Below are 18,056 nucleotides of genomic sequence, written 5' to 3' on the forward strand. Positions count from 1 at the left end.
GACTTCAAATGGGAAAGAAGGCATTAAGGGGTGAGCTTAAGGGTCTCATCCAATTTAAAAAGCTTGTATTAGCATTACAAGTTAAAAATGTCCAAGTAGATACAGAGTCAGTGTCTTCTTTCAGACCTGGCACAGGTTGCAGCCTGCCCAGCCCTGACTGCATGTGCTGTGTGTAGTTTTATTTGATATTGCATTACACCACGTCATGTTTTTTCGGTGGGGACAGAGCAGCAGTGTGGTTCTGAGACCATGCCCTTGCACTGGAAACTGCAGAGAAAAGCTTTGGGATCCGCTCCCTTTTTCCCAGACAAATCCTTCACGAGAAGCCGGAGGGTGGTCGAGTACCTGGAGCCACTTGTGCTCCAGAGTTCCATCTCTGCTGATTGAACAGATCTGTGCTGCTGGAGCCGGGTGGGAGCAGCTGCTCTCCTGGCTAATCCCCGCAGCTGCAGAGCGCGGGGCTGGGCTGGCTCGCTTTGTCTGCCCCCTCCAAGGGCAAGCTGGAGTGTGCCCAGCGCTCCTAATTAAGTGCTGCTCTTACACTGTGCTAAGCTCAGCCTTAACACCAACCTGCAGTTAATTAGAAGATGGGGTTGCTGAGGTTTTATTAGTACAGTGTGTTTGCTGCTGGATGAAACAACAGGAGAAGGGAGATGACTTGTGTAAATTGTCAGGGGTGGGTGATTACCTGAGCACAGTGAGTAGCCCCTTTGGAGATCACTCTCCTTCCCAGGTGGGCCAGGGGAGGGTCACACCAGCGGGCCAAAGAGGCTGTTGGGCCAGCCTGTCCCCCTGAATTTCTTAAAGCTTTTAAGAAGAAAAATCTCTGAGCAGATATGTGCATATGATTCATTTGGCATAAGCACTCAGCCAACTTCCCAGAAGGGTACTAAAATAATTTCCACATACAAGTAAAGTAAATAGTCTGTGTCTTGTTCATCCTACCAAGTATTATTGACTAGTGCTGAGTAAGAGATCCGTGCAGAGCCTCGATGAAAGGTTGGCAACTCACCCCACTTGGTCTGGATTATTGCAGCATGGTTTTGTAATATTGAATTGCAAGGCTTTTAGTAATCTTCACAGGCTGTTCAACCTCAGCCACTAAGCCTAAACTAAAATGTTGAAAAACTGCAGTTCACGCTCTTAAATACTCTGTAAGAACTGGAGACAATTTCAATAAATGTTAGGCTCTTTCTGTTAATGTGCAGAACAGAAATTACCTACTCAGATCCAGATGAAATGTTCCACTGTGGTGGTATTTGAGACTAGTTATATTTGGCTCATCTTTGTTCCAGATCCAGTTTTACAACTACCAGATGACACCCTAATGAAACATCAAAGAAGCCATGAACAGTTGCATGGAATTGCTCTCTGAACGATGCATCCAGTGAGGTACAGAGCTCCCACACTGGATATGAAGGAATTTTGACCATAGGGCAAATGCAGCTTTCATCTTTTAGACATTGCAGCAGCAGTGCAGCACAAAATTTTGCTTTCATGTAAAAAAATGAAGAAGCTGTTTATCAAGGGTTTTCTTCAAGATCGTTTCCTAAACTATCTTGAGCCCTTCTGTTCTTTACTTAATAGTACATTTGGGAAAATAGATGAACAAAAAACCAGTCCTTCTGAATAAAATCTAAAATTACTTCGAAGAGATTTTTTCTGAAATGAGAATGAAAACACTTTGGAAGCTTCTGAGTGTTTAAGTATTAGCAATAAATTTTTGGATTTGCAAGAGAAACTAGACAGAATGAATACATTTTCATCCCTGGCTGGGTTGAAACATGAAGTCCCCATTTGTGCAGTGTTTTTCCTTGATCAATCATGACAAAATTAATCCAATCTGGATGCTGAATCTAGATCTATAAATATATTTATTATAATATAACAAGAACTTAACAGTAAACATAAACTATATACAATACCATTACAGATAACCCTGTTTTTAATATTATTCACAGAAATAGCCAGTTTTGTTCCAGTGTGAGAAATGAAGAAATAAGCTAAATTGAAAATGTCGAATGTGTTTCAGTCTTGTTGACAGGTAGCACCTCCTTTGGAGGTAGACACACACCAACACTAAAATTAGTCCTGCCCCAGGCAGTTAGAAACTTGTGCTCCAATCTTTAGGTTCACACTTGCACCCTGTTTGACATAAATACTTTAAATGACATACTAGTATATAATTTTGTTGTGCTTATTATTTTTCTTTTCTTTAAAGAATAAATAAAACAACTGCATAACAAAGGCTGGAACCTCACTGTCAAAATGAGAGGCTTGAGTCACCCTATAGCTTGACTCAGCTGACTCGAGCACATTTTCTTTAAATACTGCAAGATACAAATGTCTTTGTTTTTTTTTTTAATTTTATTTTATAAATGGTTATTAATAAAATAAGATGATTAGCTAAACATCTGCATTGATTTCCCCAAAGCTGTAGGCAGACCTCCCTTCATATAAAAAGGCTACTGTATTTGGTATGAAATTCAACTAGATATTGAATGCGAGATCTCACCCACACCCTGTACAGGACACTCCTTGAATTACTGGTATGGCATTTGGGATTTGAGTCTGCAAAGGCAAGTATGGCAGATTTTTCCCTCTGCTTGGAAGGAAACCAGACAATCCTTAGCTTGGGGTTACTTTCTACTGCTGAATTTTAAGATTCTTTCCCCGGTCCCCTCTATGTTACCCAGTCCATCTCCCATTTGTTCCTTTTATGTATAAATTTAAAAAGAATTTCCACATCACAATGCTCTCTGGATAGACAATATTTTAATATATATAAAAATATAACCCCTGTGCTGTGCATATACGTACAACTCTACATAGTAATAATTTGAAGTCTCTTACACTGGGCTTAAGTCTATGCATTTTTCTACCATGGGCTTTAAACTCAAGTGTTAAAAATCTGTAAATAAAAAGTATAAGGCTTCCACACCTAAGGAAGGAACTTGAAAAATAAAGTAAAATAAAAAACTTCTCAGCCTTTACATAAAAGATAGTGGCGTGTATCCCGACGTAAGGAATTTTGGTTGAGAGCCAAAACCGAGTGCGCAACCACAGGAGGCATCTTCTGTGTTTGATGAGCACGTGGCAAACCCACACTATGCTGTGCATTTTACTGTGATTCCAGCCAGAAGTGAAGAGTGGGTTTATCAGGAGAATGCCTCTGGAATCCAAGCTGTTTCCATTTTGCACTGAGGGAATTCACTGCCAAGTGCATCAGCAGAAACCCAGAGGAAAAGGTTTAGAAGCCTCCCACCCGCCACTGTGGGCACAGCCACATGTGCCCACACGAGAATCACCAGGAGCAGAAACTCATCCAGCCCAACAGACCTTTTGTTTTCATCATTTTACATGGAATTTATTACCAATGGCTATTCTTCTTCTCCCTAGTCCCCACCTCACCCTGCTTTTGGGCTCTTCTCTAGAGAACTGAAATATTTGTTTGATCTGATGGAAGACTGACACCAACATAAGCCATCTGTCACACAAAATTTCTCTCAGTCATTGGTATTGAAAAGCATGTATTAGAAACAAATGTAGGAATCAAAGTGGTAAGGACACTTTGACCTTTCAAATAGACTGATGCCTAAAGTGTAATAGTAAAACTAATCTGCATGGTTATTTCAAGAATCAAGCTTGAGCTCTAAAGTAAAATGCAGATTATTTTTTTCCTCTCTTCCCCAGCTTAAAAAATATGAGAAATTCTATTGCACCTGGGTTGACCAAAAGCCGATGTCCAGAACAAGTGCCACTATAACATCTAGTGACACCCTTGCATTATTAAGTTACAATATCTTACATAGCACGGAGCTCTCTGCTCCTGGTTCACCAAAAGGTGAGGATGATTTTTCTACATTCAATGTAGACACTATTCAAGACTTTAGAGCAATATGTTCACTGGCTGGCTTTGCTGCTTTTGTTCCTTAAGTATTCTTCTTGCCTGCCTTCAGCAGGTACAAACAGTTTTCCACCCAACTCCTGGGGAACATCAGCCGCTCTGAATGTACTTCTTGATTGCTACGCAGCCGTGTCGGAAAACGGGGCAGGGCATATTTGGTAGAAGTGTCCACGTGTTTGTTTTAGGGTCATAGGCTTCCATGTTTCCCAGGGCAGGTCCTTCACTGCTGACAATCCCACCAGTAGCATAGATTTTTCCATCCAGAACCACAGCACTGTGTTTTTCAAAAAAAGAAAAAAAGCTAGAGTTAGTTGTCTTACTGAGCAATTTTCTTTTTAGGCTTAAAACAAACCCAGTCTTTTATAATAATGGGTAAACAATGAATACAGCTTTTGTTCTTATCTGTATAAAGAAAGCTGTGTGGGCATTTCTCTTCTCTCTCCTTTTCTCTCCCCAAAATTAATCCTTTTTGTGTTCCTGCCAGGTCGGTAACTGTTGTCTCTAATGTAAACAACAGATAAAAGTCCAAGTAAGATCTTTCTCCAGCCCACACCTGGGATCTGCAGCAAAAGTGGCGGGGTGCTGTGTCCCTGTAATACTTTGCACATGCAAAACCAATCCAAACAATTTGGGATTCCCACCACCTCAGCTGGAATAAAATCTTTCATCAAGTTACTTCTTTAATTGTTAATGAATGCTGCAAAATGGGGAGTAAAAATCTTCAAGTGTGTTCTGTTTCTTCGGCCCCTTCCATGGTTGTGTCCTGGCATGGGCTCCTGGAGATCCTGCTGGCTTTGTCCTTGTGTACCCTGGAGTTGTCCAAGGGAAAGTGGATCTGGGGCACACAGGTGTGGTGGCCGGGGCTGTGTGGCTGAGGGTATGAGAGGGCAGCTCCTTGTTGGCATCTAAAGAAGATAAAAGACCTTACTGCTTTCCTAAAGTGAAAGTGTTTGACTTCAGATACCTCATGTAAATCAGGAATAATGGGGCTGGACTAATCCCATGGTCCATAGGCCCCTGGTAAGAAGGAAGGTGCACAGATGTGGAAAGTATTTGAAAGAAAAATTGTCCCTTGGTCTCATCTCTTCCTCTTCCTTCCATTTTGTGCCTTGGCCTCCTGAGCACACAGCAGGACACTGCTTTGGGCTGAAGAAGATGGGGCTGGGCTCCCATGTGTGCATTTGGGAATGTCAGAGCATGGCAGAGGCCTCTGGGGGGGAAAAGCAAATGCAGGGCCTGCCGTGTGCTCCGTGCTGCCTTCACACTGTGTGGGGGGAACCCAAAACTGAGACTGTCTGCTTTTCATCTGCCAGGAAACCCAAATTTGCCTTGCAAGTTGATTTAAAGATGTTGTTAATCTGGATGGGGTTGGCAGTGGTTTTTCTGCTCCGTTTGGAGAGCAGCTGGTGAATGATTATGTTGGGAAGGAAAAGGGAGACTCGGAGAGTATGTACGTGGCAAAGGATAGCAGGGAGAACAAGAGGGGGAGAAGAAAAACTAATTGCAACCAAGAAGGTGGCCTAGATCTAACAAGGCGGAAAAGCTTAGTGAACTTCTACTCTTGGTAAAAACAAAGTAATTTTGTCTGGCTAATTTGGACGTACTGGGAAGAGAAAAGATAAAAAGTGATAAAGGCAAAAGCCAGAGAGTGCTGGAAGACACAGGATGAACTGAGACTAAAATGGCACTGACAATGCCACGTGCTTCTGAAGAACACAAGACTCTGATGTCCTTGTGGAGAAGCAGAGCCTGAGGTTAAAAATAAACTCACAATGACAACAGTAAGGACTCAAATAAGCCTAGTCCCTGGGTACCGCCAGGAAATAGGAAATAATGAGAATCTTGTCAAAATAACTGTTAATCTGAAAGGAGGAGGAAGGAGAGGGAGACTTGAAACATTTGATTAGAGCCTATCCACAAATCAGCAGGGCTGGATGATGCATAGCCCAGGCTCCTGAGGGAGTTTGCTAATGAACTTACTGAACCACGGGTAATTATTTTTCCAACGTCAGGGAGAAACAGGGAAGAATAAGGACTTGAGTAACACAAGTGACGTCCTGAAAGATGGCTTTGAAAGAGAAGGAGCTCACCTCCAAAGGAGCCAGAGCTGGTGGCAGAGAGGCACTGCCTGGCAGAAACTCCTGCCAAGGCTCAGTCTCTATGCCCAGGAGGAAGCAGAGGTGGCAGGACCAGCCGACCCAGTAAATCAGAGAAATGTGCCAATTAAACAACAGTTTTGGACTTAGGATATTTGCTGAGGGGTGGAAAGCCCATCTCTGGACACGAAAAAGTTACTCTTTAGGCAGGCTGGGAATTTCAGCTTGCAAAATGTGGCCTGAGGAGGGGGAAGGATTGCCCCACCCCAGGCTCCTGATGTGATGGAGGGGCTGTTGAAATGAGCAGAATCAGAGTTGAGAGATAAGGCTCTTGGGCAGTAGTCACTGGTTTTGCTTAACTCTTTTTTTTTTTCTGGATTGTGAAGCTGAAAAAGATGGAAGCTAATTTGTTTGGGATATGCTTTTTGGGATGTGGAAGAAGGTCTAATGTCAGAGATGGACTGTTGTACAAAGCAACTCTGCTGCCTTGGTTCTCTAATGAAATGCTGATTACTAATTAAAACAGTACTTCTTCACAATGCTTGATGCAAAAAAAGGAAATAAAAATTAAATGAGTGATAAGTTTTGTTTGGTTAAGTGGGAAAAACGAAACAACTCCAAAAGAGCCCCAGAAAAGATCTGTCTAAAGAGCTATCAATAATGGGCAATTGAAACAAGTATTAGTGTGGAGCATGGAGACTGGGGCTGGTTCCATCAGTGCTGATGACCAAAGTCTGCTGTCCATGAATGGCCTTAGTTTTGATTTCCTGGTGTGGACATGCTGGTGTGGATGCTGGTGGAGGCAGCACCTCCACCAATATAGAGAGGATCTCAGTCCTCAGTCACCACTGATGTACACGGCTGGTCCACCACTCCCTGCTCATTAACTGATGAAATTCCTCTGCATGGAGTCATTCATTACCAGAGGGAAGACTCTACAGGTGACCACAGGAGCAGGAGCCAAGCAGGCACCAGCCCTTCCTTGCTGGCTCTGTGCTGCTCAGCTGAAACCTGGCCCTGAGTGCTGGTGTTCCCTCAGACATCTCACGTTAGGGCTCTAAACAGGGACGTGGGTGCTTTACAAATTCTTGTGTTGCATCTTAGCCACCCACACTCCTTGCAGTGAAATCTTCTCTGTGGCATGTTTGGTAGGAGCTACTCTGAGCCAGAGCTGCTGCCACATGAGAGCTGAGCAGCCAAGGAAACCTTCTCAAAATGATCTGGGTCTGGGCTCCTCCCCAGCCCATGCTCTGGATTTGGGGTTACAGAAAGTGGGCAAGTGCTGCCCCTGTTCTCTGGAACCTGGGCTACAGCCCTGGAAAGAATTCCTGCCCAGCTCAATCCTGTACCTTCCCATCATGGTGCTAATACAGTGGGGAAGAACTGGATGCTGAATTCCACCCTCTGGAAGACTGTATGAATTTTAAATGGTGATTAGAGCAACTTCTGCTCCCTCTGTATGCAATTCCCATAGATAAGATTGGCATAATGCTTGTGAGTCATGCCTGAGGTTAAGCAAAGCACTGAGCTGCTCCTGCCATGAAGAAATAGTTCTGAGCACACAGTGGATCCTCATGAACAGGGAACTTTGGAGATATTCAGCCATCTCTGGAGCTAAAGTGGCAGGTAGATGCTTAAGATAATTAGGAATTTAATCCTAAATTGCTGCTACTTTGTAGTATTAGGACAATCACTGCTAATTTCTAGGACCTGAGAGAACAGAAAACTCAAGTGGGCTCTAAAACCTTAAGAAAAGTGAATGGAAAGGAGTATGCTCATTGCTCTTTCTTCTTTACTGTGACAATATTTCGTTTCTCCCCTCCCCTCCATCCCATCAGCTGTAAAAACATCGTTACCAAGGCTGACATACAAAGAAAGAAATAATTACAATAATTAGGATGCGAGTTTATTGCTTGGTGCCATTAATCCAGAGAGATAAAATGATTACAGGCTGTCAGAGCCTGGGAAGGAAGGAAGGAAGGAAGGAAGCTCTGTGCCAGAGAGCCTTGCTGCAGGGACACAAACCCTGAGGGCTTTGGGGCAGTGGCTTCCCTGGCTGGGGAGCAGCCAGACCTCCACCTCTCCAGCAGAATGCCTGGGGAGAAGGTAATGGGCATCCAAATCCAGATCACTTCAGCCACTCCTTCCAAAAATATGAGTTACAGCAAATTATTACCATGCAGGCTAATGAATGACCCAGCTTTCTACTCTGCAGGTAATTACTGCTGTTCACTAGAGAGGCTTCTCCTGCCCTGTGACTGATTCTCCTGAGGTGCTTGGGCATCCTCATTTCCCAAGCAATGCTCAGTGTCAGAGGATCATGCTGTGACTGTCCCCTGACACTGCCATGGGTTGTCCGATCCATCTGCTGACCTCCATGAAGCTCTGGATCACACTCCCAGGAAAATCCCAATGAGGCTGAGGTGTGCCAAGGGCTGGTGGGGACTTGACTGGTGTGCTTGTGTAATCTAAACACCCTTTACATCTCTTCCCTGCCTATCCACCTTTCAGTCCCTGCCCAGGCTGAACAAGTCGCAGAGAAGGTCCCTCTCTGACAGCTCTCTTGATGGACAAACTGAATCACTGAACCAAAAAATCCAAAAACAGCCCAGGCAGGAAGAGACCCTGAAAGATCATCTGCTCCATCCAACCTTTATGGGAAAGGGGCACCAGATGAGATATTCTTGCATCCTGTCCAATCACATCCTGAAAACCTTTGGTGATGGGGACTCCACCACATCCCTGGGGACGTTGTTCCAGCGAATGACTGATCTCACTGTAAGGAATTCTTGCATCACGATGAAGCCTCTGTTTGTGCAGCTTTTACCTCTTGCCCCATTGTCTTCTCCCCACAGCTCCTTGTCAATAGAGAGCTTCCATCCTCCTTGTGGCTGCTCTTTTACTGCTGGAATACTCTCCGAGAGTCCCCTGAGCCATCTCTTTCCAGGGAGAAAAGACTTTTCAATCTTCCCTCATCAGGCAGGTTCTCTAGTCCTTTGAACATCTTTACAACCCTCCTCTGGACCCTCTTCAGTCTATCTGTGTCTTTTTTGAACTGTGGGAACTGAAAGTGCTGCCTGACAAGAGCTGAGTAGAGTGAGAAGATGGAAGTCTCCTGATGGGCAGTAAGATTTGGAAGCAGAGGATCACTGTCTTTATTCTCTGTGTTTGAGAGGTGAATGCCTGGGTGCTCTTGCTCCAGCATTTATCTCTCCCAGTGACATGCTGGACATAGCATCAAGAGTGGGACGACAAGAAATGGTAATTTTATTACTTCTTTAAAATTTCCTGCTCAGTCCTAAATATCACATCAGCCTCATCAGGAAATGTTAACACATAATTGTTAAAAATTCTGTCTTTTAACTCTCAGGGCTGCAAAAGATTTGACATGGCTGAATTAGTGTACTGTTTTGACTGCCTGCAGCTTAGTATCTACTGAGGCCTCAAACAATATTCTTTTCCCTCCTCATTTCTGGCTATGCATGCAGAAACACACATTTATTTCAAGCAGTTCCATGAACATTATTGAGTATTACCAGTTAGGTCGACACAGGATCTGCTTAAAAGAAGGAAAAAAAAAAAAAAAATAAGATCCCTGCATTTATTAGTGGATGAATTTCTTTCCTGACCTAAGATTTCAGGAAGGCTTTACTGGAAGTGGAACTGAATGATGCTGATGGGATTTTTGAGGTTGTCCTGTGCAGGGACAGGAGCTGGACTTGATGATCCTTGTGCATCCCTTCCAACTGAGGATATTCTGTAATTCCAAGATGCTTATCAACTGGATGGAGCTGGTGTTAGGACCAGGGAAGCCTCCAGGGTCCCAGCCCCTGTAGGGTGTGGCTCTGGGCAGTGCCAGGCAGAGCTGCAAGTGCTCCTTGAGCTTTCTGTTGAGCCTGGGATCTTTCTGAGACACCTGCACGGTGGTTTGAGGCACTGGAGCAAAAGGCATTGCTGGCCCTGTGTCCGTGGGTGGTGGCAGTCAGGGAGCCAAGGCGCTGTCCCTGCTTGGTGGCTGTCCCTGCCTGGTGGCAGTGCTGACAGCCCCCAGTGGTGGCAGCCAGGGTGTTGTGTCGCACAACGCTTGAGCTTGGGTGGCCGTGTCACGCTGCCAGAAGTGTCATCTTTACAATGAGATGGATAAATGAGGGTCCAGATTAGTCATGGTCAATTAGGAGGATATCATACCCCTTCCTGGAGCAGGATTATTAGTGTGGGTGTTCTGGCCAAGCTCCAGTTATATTCTCCCCTACTCCACAAGCACTTTCCCTTGCTAATGATCCAAAGCCATCACGTGGCACCGTTACTTGTTGCTGAAATCCAGCAGTGTTTTACTCCACAGTCCACAGCACATCAGTAATGGCCTGAGTGCTCTGCCTGTATCAGTTACGCTTTAATGCCCACCACAATCCTTCATGTCATCAGTTCCTACAGAAATTACTGCCTGCTAAGTTAGTCTGGTGCAACAGCTCCAGCAGCTCTCACTGCTGTCTGTGGAGCAGAGCCCCAGACCTATGTCTCCTTCCAGATAGGCTAGAAGGTTTTGGTTTTCCCTTCTGGACTACAAACAGCTCCAGCTGCAAGTGCTGCTGGCTGAACACACCAACCTTCCTGCCTGTAGGTTCGGGAAGCCCATGGCCACTGAGGAATGTTCCATAACAGTTTCATAATAGTTGCACCTGGGAACATCCATCCAAACAAGCTGTGCTCCAATCCCTTCCAGTGCCTGGAGTTACCATGAGCTTTACAAGGCAGAAAGGAGCCAGCCTGGGGAGGTTGTAGCTGGCGCTGTAGGTCAGCAATGCCTGGCAGGTCATTACAGGAAGCACCATGCTTTGCTTTTCAAAAACAAGTCCTTACTTGAAAAGAAGAGGTGGGGGTGGGGGGTGTGTGTATGTGTAAAATAATCCCCACAATGACCCTGGTTTTGTGCTGTTCAGCCTGAGTCAAAGTTTTATTAAAGATTTCCATTCAGCAGAACCATCTAATAAATCTTACTGGTTAGCAGTCAGAGGAGGAGGAAGAAAATGCTTTTCTGGTGTCTGTTGGGAATTGCTGGTACTAAATTAGCTTCCCTGGAATTATTGCTGGCACCACCATGCTGCCGCGGTTGCCCCGTGGAGGCTCTCTGTAGCACAAGCCTGTTTGCACGCTGCCTGCATTCTAAGCAAGCAGAATATGGAATTTTTAATCATGCACAGGAATGCATTTGGTATTCTTTTCACTTGAGGAAAAATAAACCCTTGAAGGGCACTGCAGGAAGGGAGAACTCCCACCTGCAGTGCCACGCTGAAGGGGAGGGATATCTGCAAGTCTTTTTGGAGGGAGGTGTCTGGCAGAGCAAGGTGTCATCATCTCATCCTGGCTTTTCATTCCTGTTGGCTGCTGTCCACCATCTCAAGATCCTGCAAATAAACAGGGGCTGCCAAACTGAGAAAGGGTGTGTGGCAAAAAGCTCACACTTGCCTGATGTTTGGGAAATGTCAAATATTTCCCTCACCTGTTGTGTGGAAGGTGTTCAAGCTCTCAGTGAATTTTAAAATGCTTCAGGCCTGTTATAGCTCTTTTCCCATTTAGCACCATCTTTCAAAGGGTTAATTCTACATCAGCATGAATTTCTTATTGGCTTCCATCAGGCTAGGCTTAATCTGAAAATGATCCTCAATTTGCTCTTCTGTTGATTGTGAGCTGGAGACCGAACCATTTATTTTTCATTTTTCATTAAAAGTAATTTAACTTGATATTAAAACCATTTGAATGGACCTTTAATTTTTCACAGGCAGGGAATGTCACACACATTTCTTTTCCCTCTGCTTGAGGCTATCATGCTCCCTCATCACTAACATGTAGAAACAAAGCAGATAAAAATAAAAGTGATGCGGTCAAGATTTTTCCCAGCAAATTCAGTATTGAGTGATTCCTGGTGAGAGGAGATCAATAGCATGCAGTTAATTTTTAAGTTGTTTATGTTGCTGCTTTTAAACCATGCTTTTTGTGATCCATGCTAATGAGTGGAATGAGGAATTTGTAGATTCACAGGCTAAGGTCAGAAGGGACCTCTGCGCTTAGTTAATCTGTGCTTGTGTATATGCAGGCCATGGACATTTCCCCAGGCAGCATCTCTCCTGGAAACGTATCTAATCTCCTCTTAAAAACAGCGCGTGTTGGTGAGTTCACCCCTTCCCTTGCTGCTTCTCTGTTTAATTATCCTTGCTGTTGGAAAAGTGCTTCACTTACGAGATGTGTAACTTGACTTTCCAGCCCTTGTGACCTGCTACGCCTTTGTCTGCGAGACTGAAAGCTTCTCCATTTGCTCCCAGTGATCAAGTCACCTCTCAGCCTTTCTTTGATAGACTCCTTGAGTTTCATGTCAAAGGTTTGATTTGCAATCTGGGGTCATTTTGGCAGCTTCCCTTTGAACTTCTGCTGGTATTTCCACATGTTGACGCAGGACCCAGGACCTGCACTCATCTCCCAGCACTGTATACAGCAGCACTCGCTCTACCCAGCTTTAGCTTGTTTTCATTTTGGTGTTGGGACATGTTTTATATCCCCAATATTGCACTGACCTTTTATCCAGAGGAGTGTGATGTGAGCTCATGTTGTGCTGCTCTGAGTGATCTCATTTATGTCCTCCTCTGAGAGCCTGGCTTTCTAAGGGAGCAGGGCTGCTATGAGTGTGCTTGCTCTGTGTCTTACTTTGTATTTAAAATACCACTGCTGGCTTGAGACAGTTCAACAGAGATATTCAGGGAACTGATAAAATAGCTCCTTCTGTAATGTTTTGTAGCCAGTAAGTGTTAAGCCCCCTGCAGCCTTATCAGGAGAGATTTTCTATTACCTGGATTGTTGATAGATGTATTAAATAGCATTGGAGAAGAAGAAATGCTTGCTGCCAGTAGCCTTGCTGAATGATACCTTCTCATTAACAACTACATTTTGAGATCTGTCAGTGAAGCAGATTTAATCTCTCTGCCATGTGCCTTGGTAATTCCATATAATGCCAGCCAAATACCTTGGAGAAATTGCAGTATATTACAGCATCACAGTTGTCTTTAGCAGCCAGGCATGTTGTATTACAAACCAAAACAAAGAACCAGGCTTCCCAACACCTCTGGTGGACTTGGCAGTGTCAGGTTCATGGCTGGATTTGAGGACCTTAGAGGTCTGTTCAAATCTAAATGAGTCTGTGATAACAGGGTGGTTTAACAAGCTTCATTTTCCAGAAAAGTGCATTGATTGATCTTCATTATTTTATTAGCATCTAGTTATTTGTTGATGAAATCCCAAATTAACCACTCTGGTATTTTGCAGAGGACCAACATGAGGCTAAGTGAGACCACTTACCTTGATGCTGGCACTTTGCAAAATTAATTGCTGCACTGAAATTCTCCTTTTCACCTTTTCACAGTACAGAAACACTCTGGCAGTGCCCTGATCCATCCTCAACTTGAAAAGTTATTAAAAATCAACATTAGTGGTTCAATCAGCTTCTCAATGAAGTCTCTAAAGACACCTGTGTCTAAGACAGCTGCATTGCTGGATTTGAGAATAAAATTTCAGTTTCCATCTTTCCTTGCTGCCAGCAGTAACTGCTTTTGGTCCCTCACAGCAGAACACAGACCCAAACCTCCTTGAATCCTTCCAAATACAGATGAGAAACACCTACCCAATTGGCCGGTATTTTACTTTGCTACCACATCAATCTCACCAGCAGTGGTTTTATAACTGACTCAAATTACAAATTTTGTCCCCAAAATTTTTAAGTGCCTTTCTTTTTACTCCCATTAGCCATCAGCACTGGTTCCCTGAGCCTCCTGTAGCAGCAGCAGGTTTTAAACCTATTTGTTACTGCTGATCACCCATCTTCCCTATGGCCACACACAGATTTATTTAGGTTTTGTCACAAGCTTTACATGTCTTTAGGCTGAAATCGTTTTCCTTGACTGTTTCCCAGTGCGTTCAAGAATCTTTGAAATGGTGCCTTTTTTGCTTCCAATTGTATGTATTTTTTTTTTTTGTTTCCATACATTCCACTATAAATGTAGGTTTCCTGACCACCGTTGCTTCCGGCATTAGAAAAAAATGTCATTTAAAAGTTTGAAGTTACTTTTAATGGATGGGTGGCAAATTCTACTTAAACAAAGCCCATTATTATGGAGCCCAAGCACTAGGGAACATTTGGGTCACTGGTTCAATTTCCTTGGTCATTCTGTATGTAGGGTGCAGAGCAAAGCATCTCTTCATGTCAGAAACCCTGGGAAGTTTTCAGGTGAGGTGCTCAGCCAACAGCTGAGATCAGCCATGCAATTTCCCTTGTATATTTAACAGACTCTTGCCACTTTTTACAAACCCAAGATGTTCAAAGAGCAGCTCATCCCTCTCTCTATGATGGATGGGAAGATGCAGGAATGTATCAAATGTCCAAATCCCTCATGTTTCATTGTACAGCTTAGGGCTCTAATACTGTATGGTATTGTGCCTGTTATTTCTAGTTTTGAGGAGAAAAATATCATTCTATGCTGCCTGAGCACTGCACTCCTCCTCCTGCTTTGCCTCCTGCTGGAGTGGAGGGACTGGGAGGATGTGTCCTTAGCAGGGGAACAGGGCAGCAGCCACTGGGATGGAGCTGGCTTGGGACAGAGCTGGTGCTCTGACCCCTCTGCTTACAGCAATATCTGCTCCAACAGCCAAGAGAGGGTGCCCCTTAAATTAATAAAAGGAAGGGAAAAAGGTGAAAATGAGAAAAAAAAACAGCAAAAAGAGAAAAACTGAGCATGATTTCTTAAAAGGCATTTTCTCATGTGCATTCAAGTGAAAGGCTAAATCCAAGTTAAAACATGGAGGTGTTTTTCAACAGTAGGATGGGCGCCAGGGACACTCCTGGAGCAAGGTGCAGTGGCTGAATATCTGGAAGAAGTGGATCTGCTGTGGGCCCTGCTGCTGCCCATTCTGCTCTTCCTCCCACCCCAGCCAGTGCTTTGCCAGGACAGTGCCTGGCACAGCCCCTCCACCCTGGCTTGGCTCAGTGCCTCAGGGTGCTGCTGCATCAGACATGGATGACAAACCCTCACCTGGTGCCCGTGGCAGTGTCTAGAGCCCAGCTGTGGCTTTTCCAGGGAAACCAGCAGCTCAGCCCTTCCCCAGCCTGGGAATGTGCTCTGGGAAGGGCTGGCTGTGCACAGCGCAGAACAAGCCCGTCTTTCAGTAGCAGCCATGTAAAACTATTTAAAAGGCCTTTAAGAGCTGCCAGTACCTGCAATGGCTGCCAAGTTTTATTTTTGTCAGGCAATTGGTGAAATTTGTTCAACTTGAGACCACAATCAGGGAAGGGAGCCCGAAAAGCAATCACAGGCACCTAATAAATAATAGTAATTAATACTCGTGTGTAGTGCTTACTCAGGATTCTTTTTCTTTCAAGGAACTTTCAGCTGGTTAGCAAAAACATTCCACATTATGATGGTCTCTCCTACAGAAGGTATTTATCATCCTCTAGTTGCACATGGCAAACTGAGAACAGCATTCCTGTAATCACTGGAGGAGCCCAACTCACATCCCACCCCATGATCCATCGTGCCTGAACGTGAGGAGACACGTGAACCATAACAGACTGCTGAATGGACACTTTGGGAAATGCTGTGTGCCTGAGCACGTACAGAAAAGAGATGAGGAAAAACCCCAAATGGTTCACACCTCCCTTCCCCTCTCCCCTTCACTTGTAGTAGCTTATTTGTCAACAGAAAATGTTAAGGCACCGGTAATTCCATTTTAATGTTTTTTCTCACCTGCAGAACTGCCTGGAGTGGTTCATGTTGGGACCTGCTTTAATATTGCCTTTCTCTGGGTCATAGATGGTGGTTGCTCGTGCATAAGCTCCTCCAAGAATAAAGATGAACCCATTGAGAGTGACTGCAGGAGCATATTTGTTATCTGTCAATGGAAAGCAACACTGAGATCAGTTTTAGGCTCAGGTTTGGAGACTGTTTTTTTATTTATACATTCCCCTTATTTATAGATAAGTCACGTTTCTCTAAACCTCCAAGGCTAGGGAAAGAAAAATGAGAAAACCTTTCCTGGTTTTGTTCTCCTCTCTCCAAGTTCTCAAAGGCACTTTTAAAGTTCATTACTTCTTCATCCCCCAGTATGTGCCTCCCTCTAAACTGGTAAAGAACAATTATCTTCTCCTGAAGCCTAATGGAGTCACCAAGAAAGTTCCACAGTTACACATGAAATTAAGATGTCAGATTTTTTCAGAATTTTGCATTGCTGCAAATTTTAGCTCAGGTGGTTCCCATGCCTGTGCAGCAGCTAAGTATAGCAAAAACCCATAGCACAGAGACCCCCTTAATAATATCCAATAGTTGATACTCTTTTATATTGTGCTTTTGCTTGTGGGAATGTCACCTATGCATTTTCAGAAGATTTTCTGAGACCTGATTTCTTTTTCACCTTTATCTGTCTCATAAATTCACCTGCATTTTTATTTTCAGATGTGTGTATATCTCCAAGCACTCCTGTAATTTAGCAACAAACTGTGTGAGATTGGGAGTTTGAAATTAAGCAAATCTCTCATCCTGCAGCAAGTTCAATCAGATTTTCTGAGGACACTTTAAAATTCTTGTTAGCTGTGGCATTATTAGAAATATTAGTAAAACTAATCATAAATTATTGAATAAAATAATTCTAATCTAATTAGTTGGCTTGTCCCTTATGCTGCTAGCACACCATATGCACATTATTAAATATGAGCCAGTTGGGCTGAAATTTCTCATGATGATGTCTGTCTTGATGAGATACAGTTTTTTAATCAACATTTCTGTGGAACCAGTCAGTAGTGCCTAGGAACAAAAGATGGGACAATACATTCTTTGAGTTAAAATAAGCCTCACAACCAGTTCTCTAAGAGGCAGGTGGCTCAGCCCTTTGAGGTGTGAAGGGCATGTTTCCTGGGAGGCCATCCAGGGGTCGGGGGACACACAAAAATTCTCCATTTGTAGTTATATATAAGTTAAAGCTTTTCCAAAATCTGCATTTTCATGTGCTCAGGGAAGGTTGATCCCGCTGCATCTCCAACAAGGAATCAGACTGGACACAATCCTGCTGGTTTCAGCCCCTGCAGCCTCCTCCCAAGGGGACTTGCAGGTAGAAGCTGGAGAGGAGGTGAGATACCACCTTTACTGTGCTTTTACATCTCTGATAGCAGCCTCTACATAACACCAAAGGGGTTTATATGTTCCTCCCAAAGCTACAGCATTATGACTGTGTCCTTTTAGGAACACAGAAAAGGATGGACTTAAACCAGATCTGGCAGCTTTATTTTGGGATTTGCTTACCTCTTGCATGGTGTGTTGTAACCCTGACGTTCTTGTAAAACTACCTTATTCCATTAAATATTTAACAGAGATTTAATTTGACAGGAGTTAAGCAAAAGCTGATGAACATCTCCAGAAGAGAGGTATCTCCTTAACTGCAGTTTCAGCTGGGAAAACTAGAATGAAAAGAATGGTTTTGTGCTGTCTGCTTCTGTCCCAGCAAGGCCATGGTGTGGTGTGGCTCAGTTCATCCCACCCCACACTGGCACGTGCCCAGGGGGACCTAGAGGGGTGAAGCACCCAGCAGGGAAACAGACAGAACCCGTGTGATGGGTTAAAGTTGAGCTCCTACTATGCCGAGTATCTACAGGCATATGTCAAAAAACCATGGCTGTATTAGGAAAATGTCACTGATCCCTGGGAACAGATGGCAAGAAACTAATTCATCCAGAAAATAGAACAAGGAGTATTCAGTTTCTTCACTGTGCCACTAAGCCACTGTAATTCATCAGAAAGGCTTATCTATCCCAACAACCCGGCTCGCATCCCTTTCCAAATCAGACTTGCATATGTGACATTTTTTCCACTTAAGACACTCACCAGAAATTTTCCATATTTAATTATCACATCTTCCTGGGTGTTTTTTTTTTTTTTCCTCTGACTAGCACTGTTTTGAAGGAGAATGAAGCTCTTGCATTAAAAAAATTCCCTCAGCTCCCAAATCTCACAGGGAAATTATTT

General features: G+C 43.9%; 1 protein-coding gene across 3 annotated transcripts in view; it reads right to left on the reverse strand.

The window, feature by feature from the left end:
- Window positions 1-1,934: 1,934 nt before the first annotated feature.
- KLHL29 (kelch like family member 29) overlaps window positions 1,935-18,056 on the reverse strand; it is a 395,034-nt gene continuing 378,912 nt past the window's right edge. For all 3 annotated transcript variants that reach the window (XM_058019807.1, XM_058019805.1, XM_058019806.1), the window contains 2 exons: window positions 15,789-15,933; window positions 1,935-4,181 (listed from right to left, as the gene is read on the reverse strand). In XM_058019807.1, the coding sequence (XP_057875790.1) occupies window positions 3,998-4,181; window positions 15,789-15,933 (329 nt within the window). In that variant the 3' untranslated portion in view covers window positions 1,935-3,997. The remainder of the gene's footprint in view (window positions 4,182-15,788; window positions 15,934-18,056) is intronic.

This window comes from Melospiza georgiana, chromosome 3 (genome assembly GCF_028018845.1).
Source record: "Melospiza georgiana isolate bMelGeo1 chromosome 3, bMelGeo1.pri, whole genome shotgun sequence".
Classification (NCBI taxonomy): domain Eukaryota; kingdom Metazoa; phylum Chordata; class Aves; order Passeriformes; family Passerellidae; genus Melospiza; species Melospiza georgiana.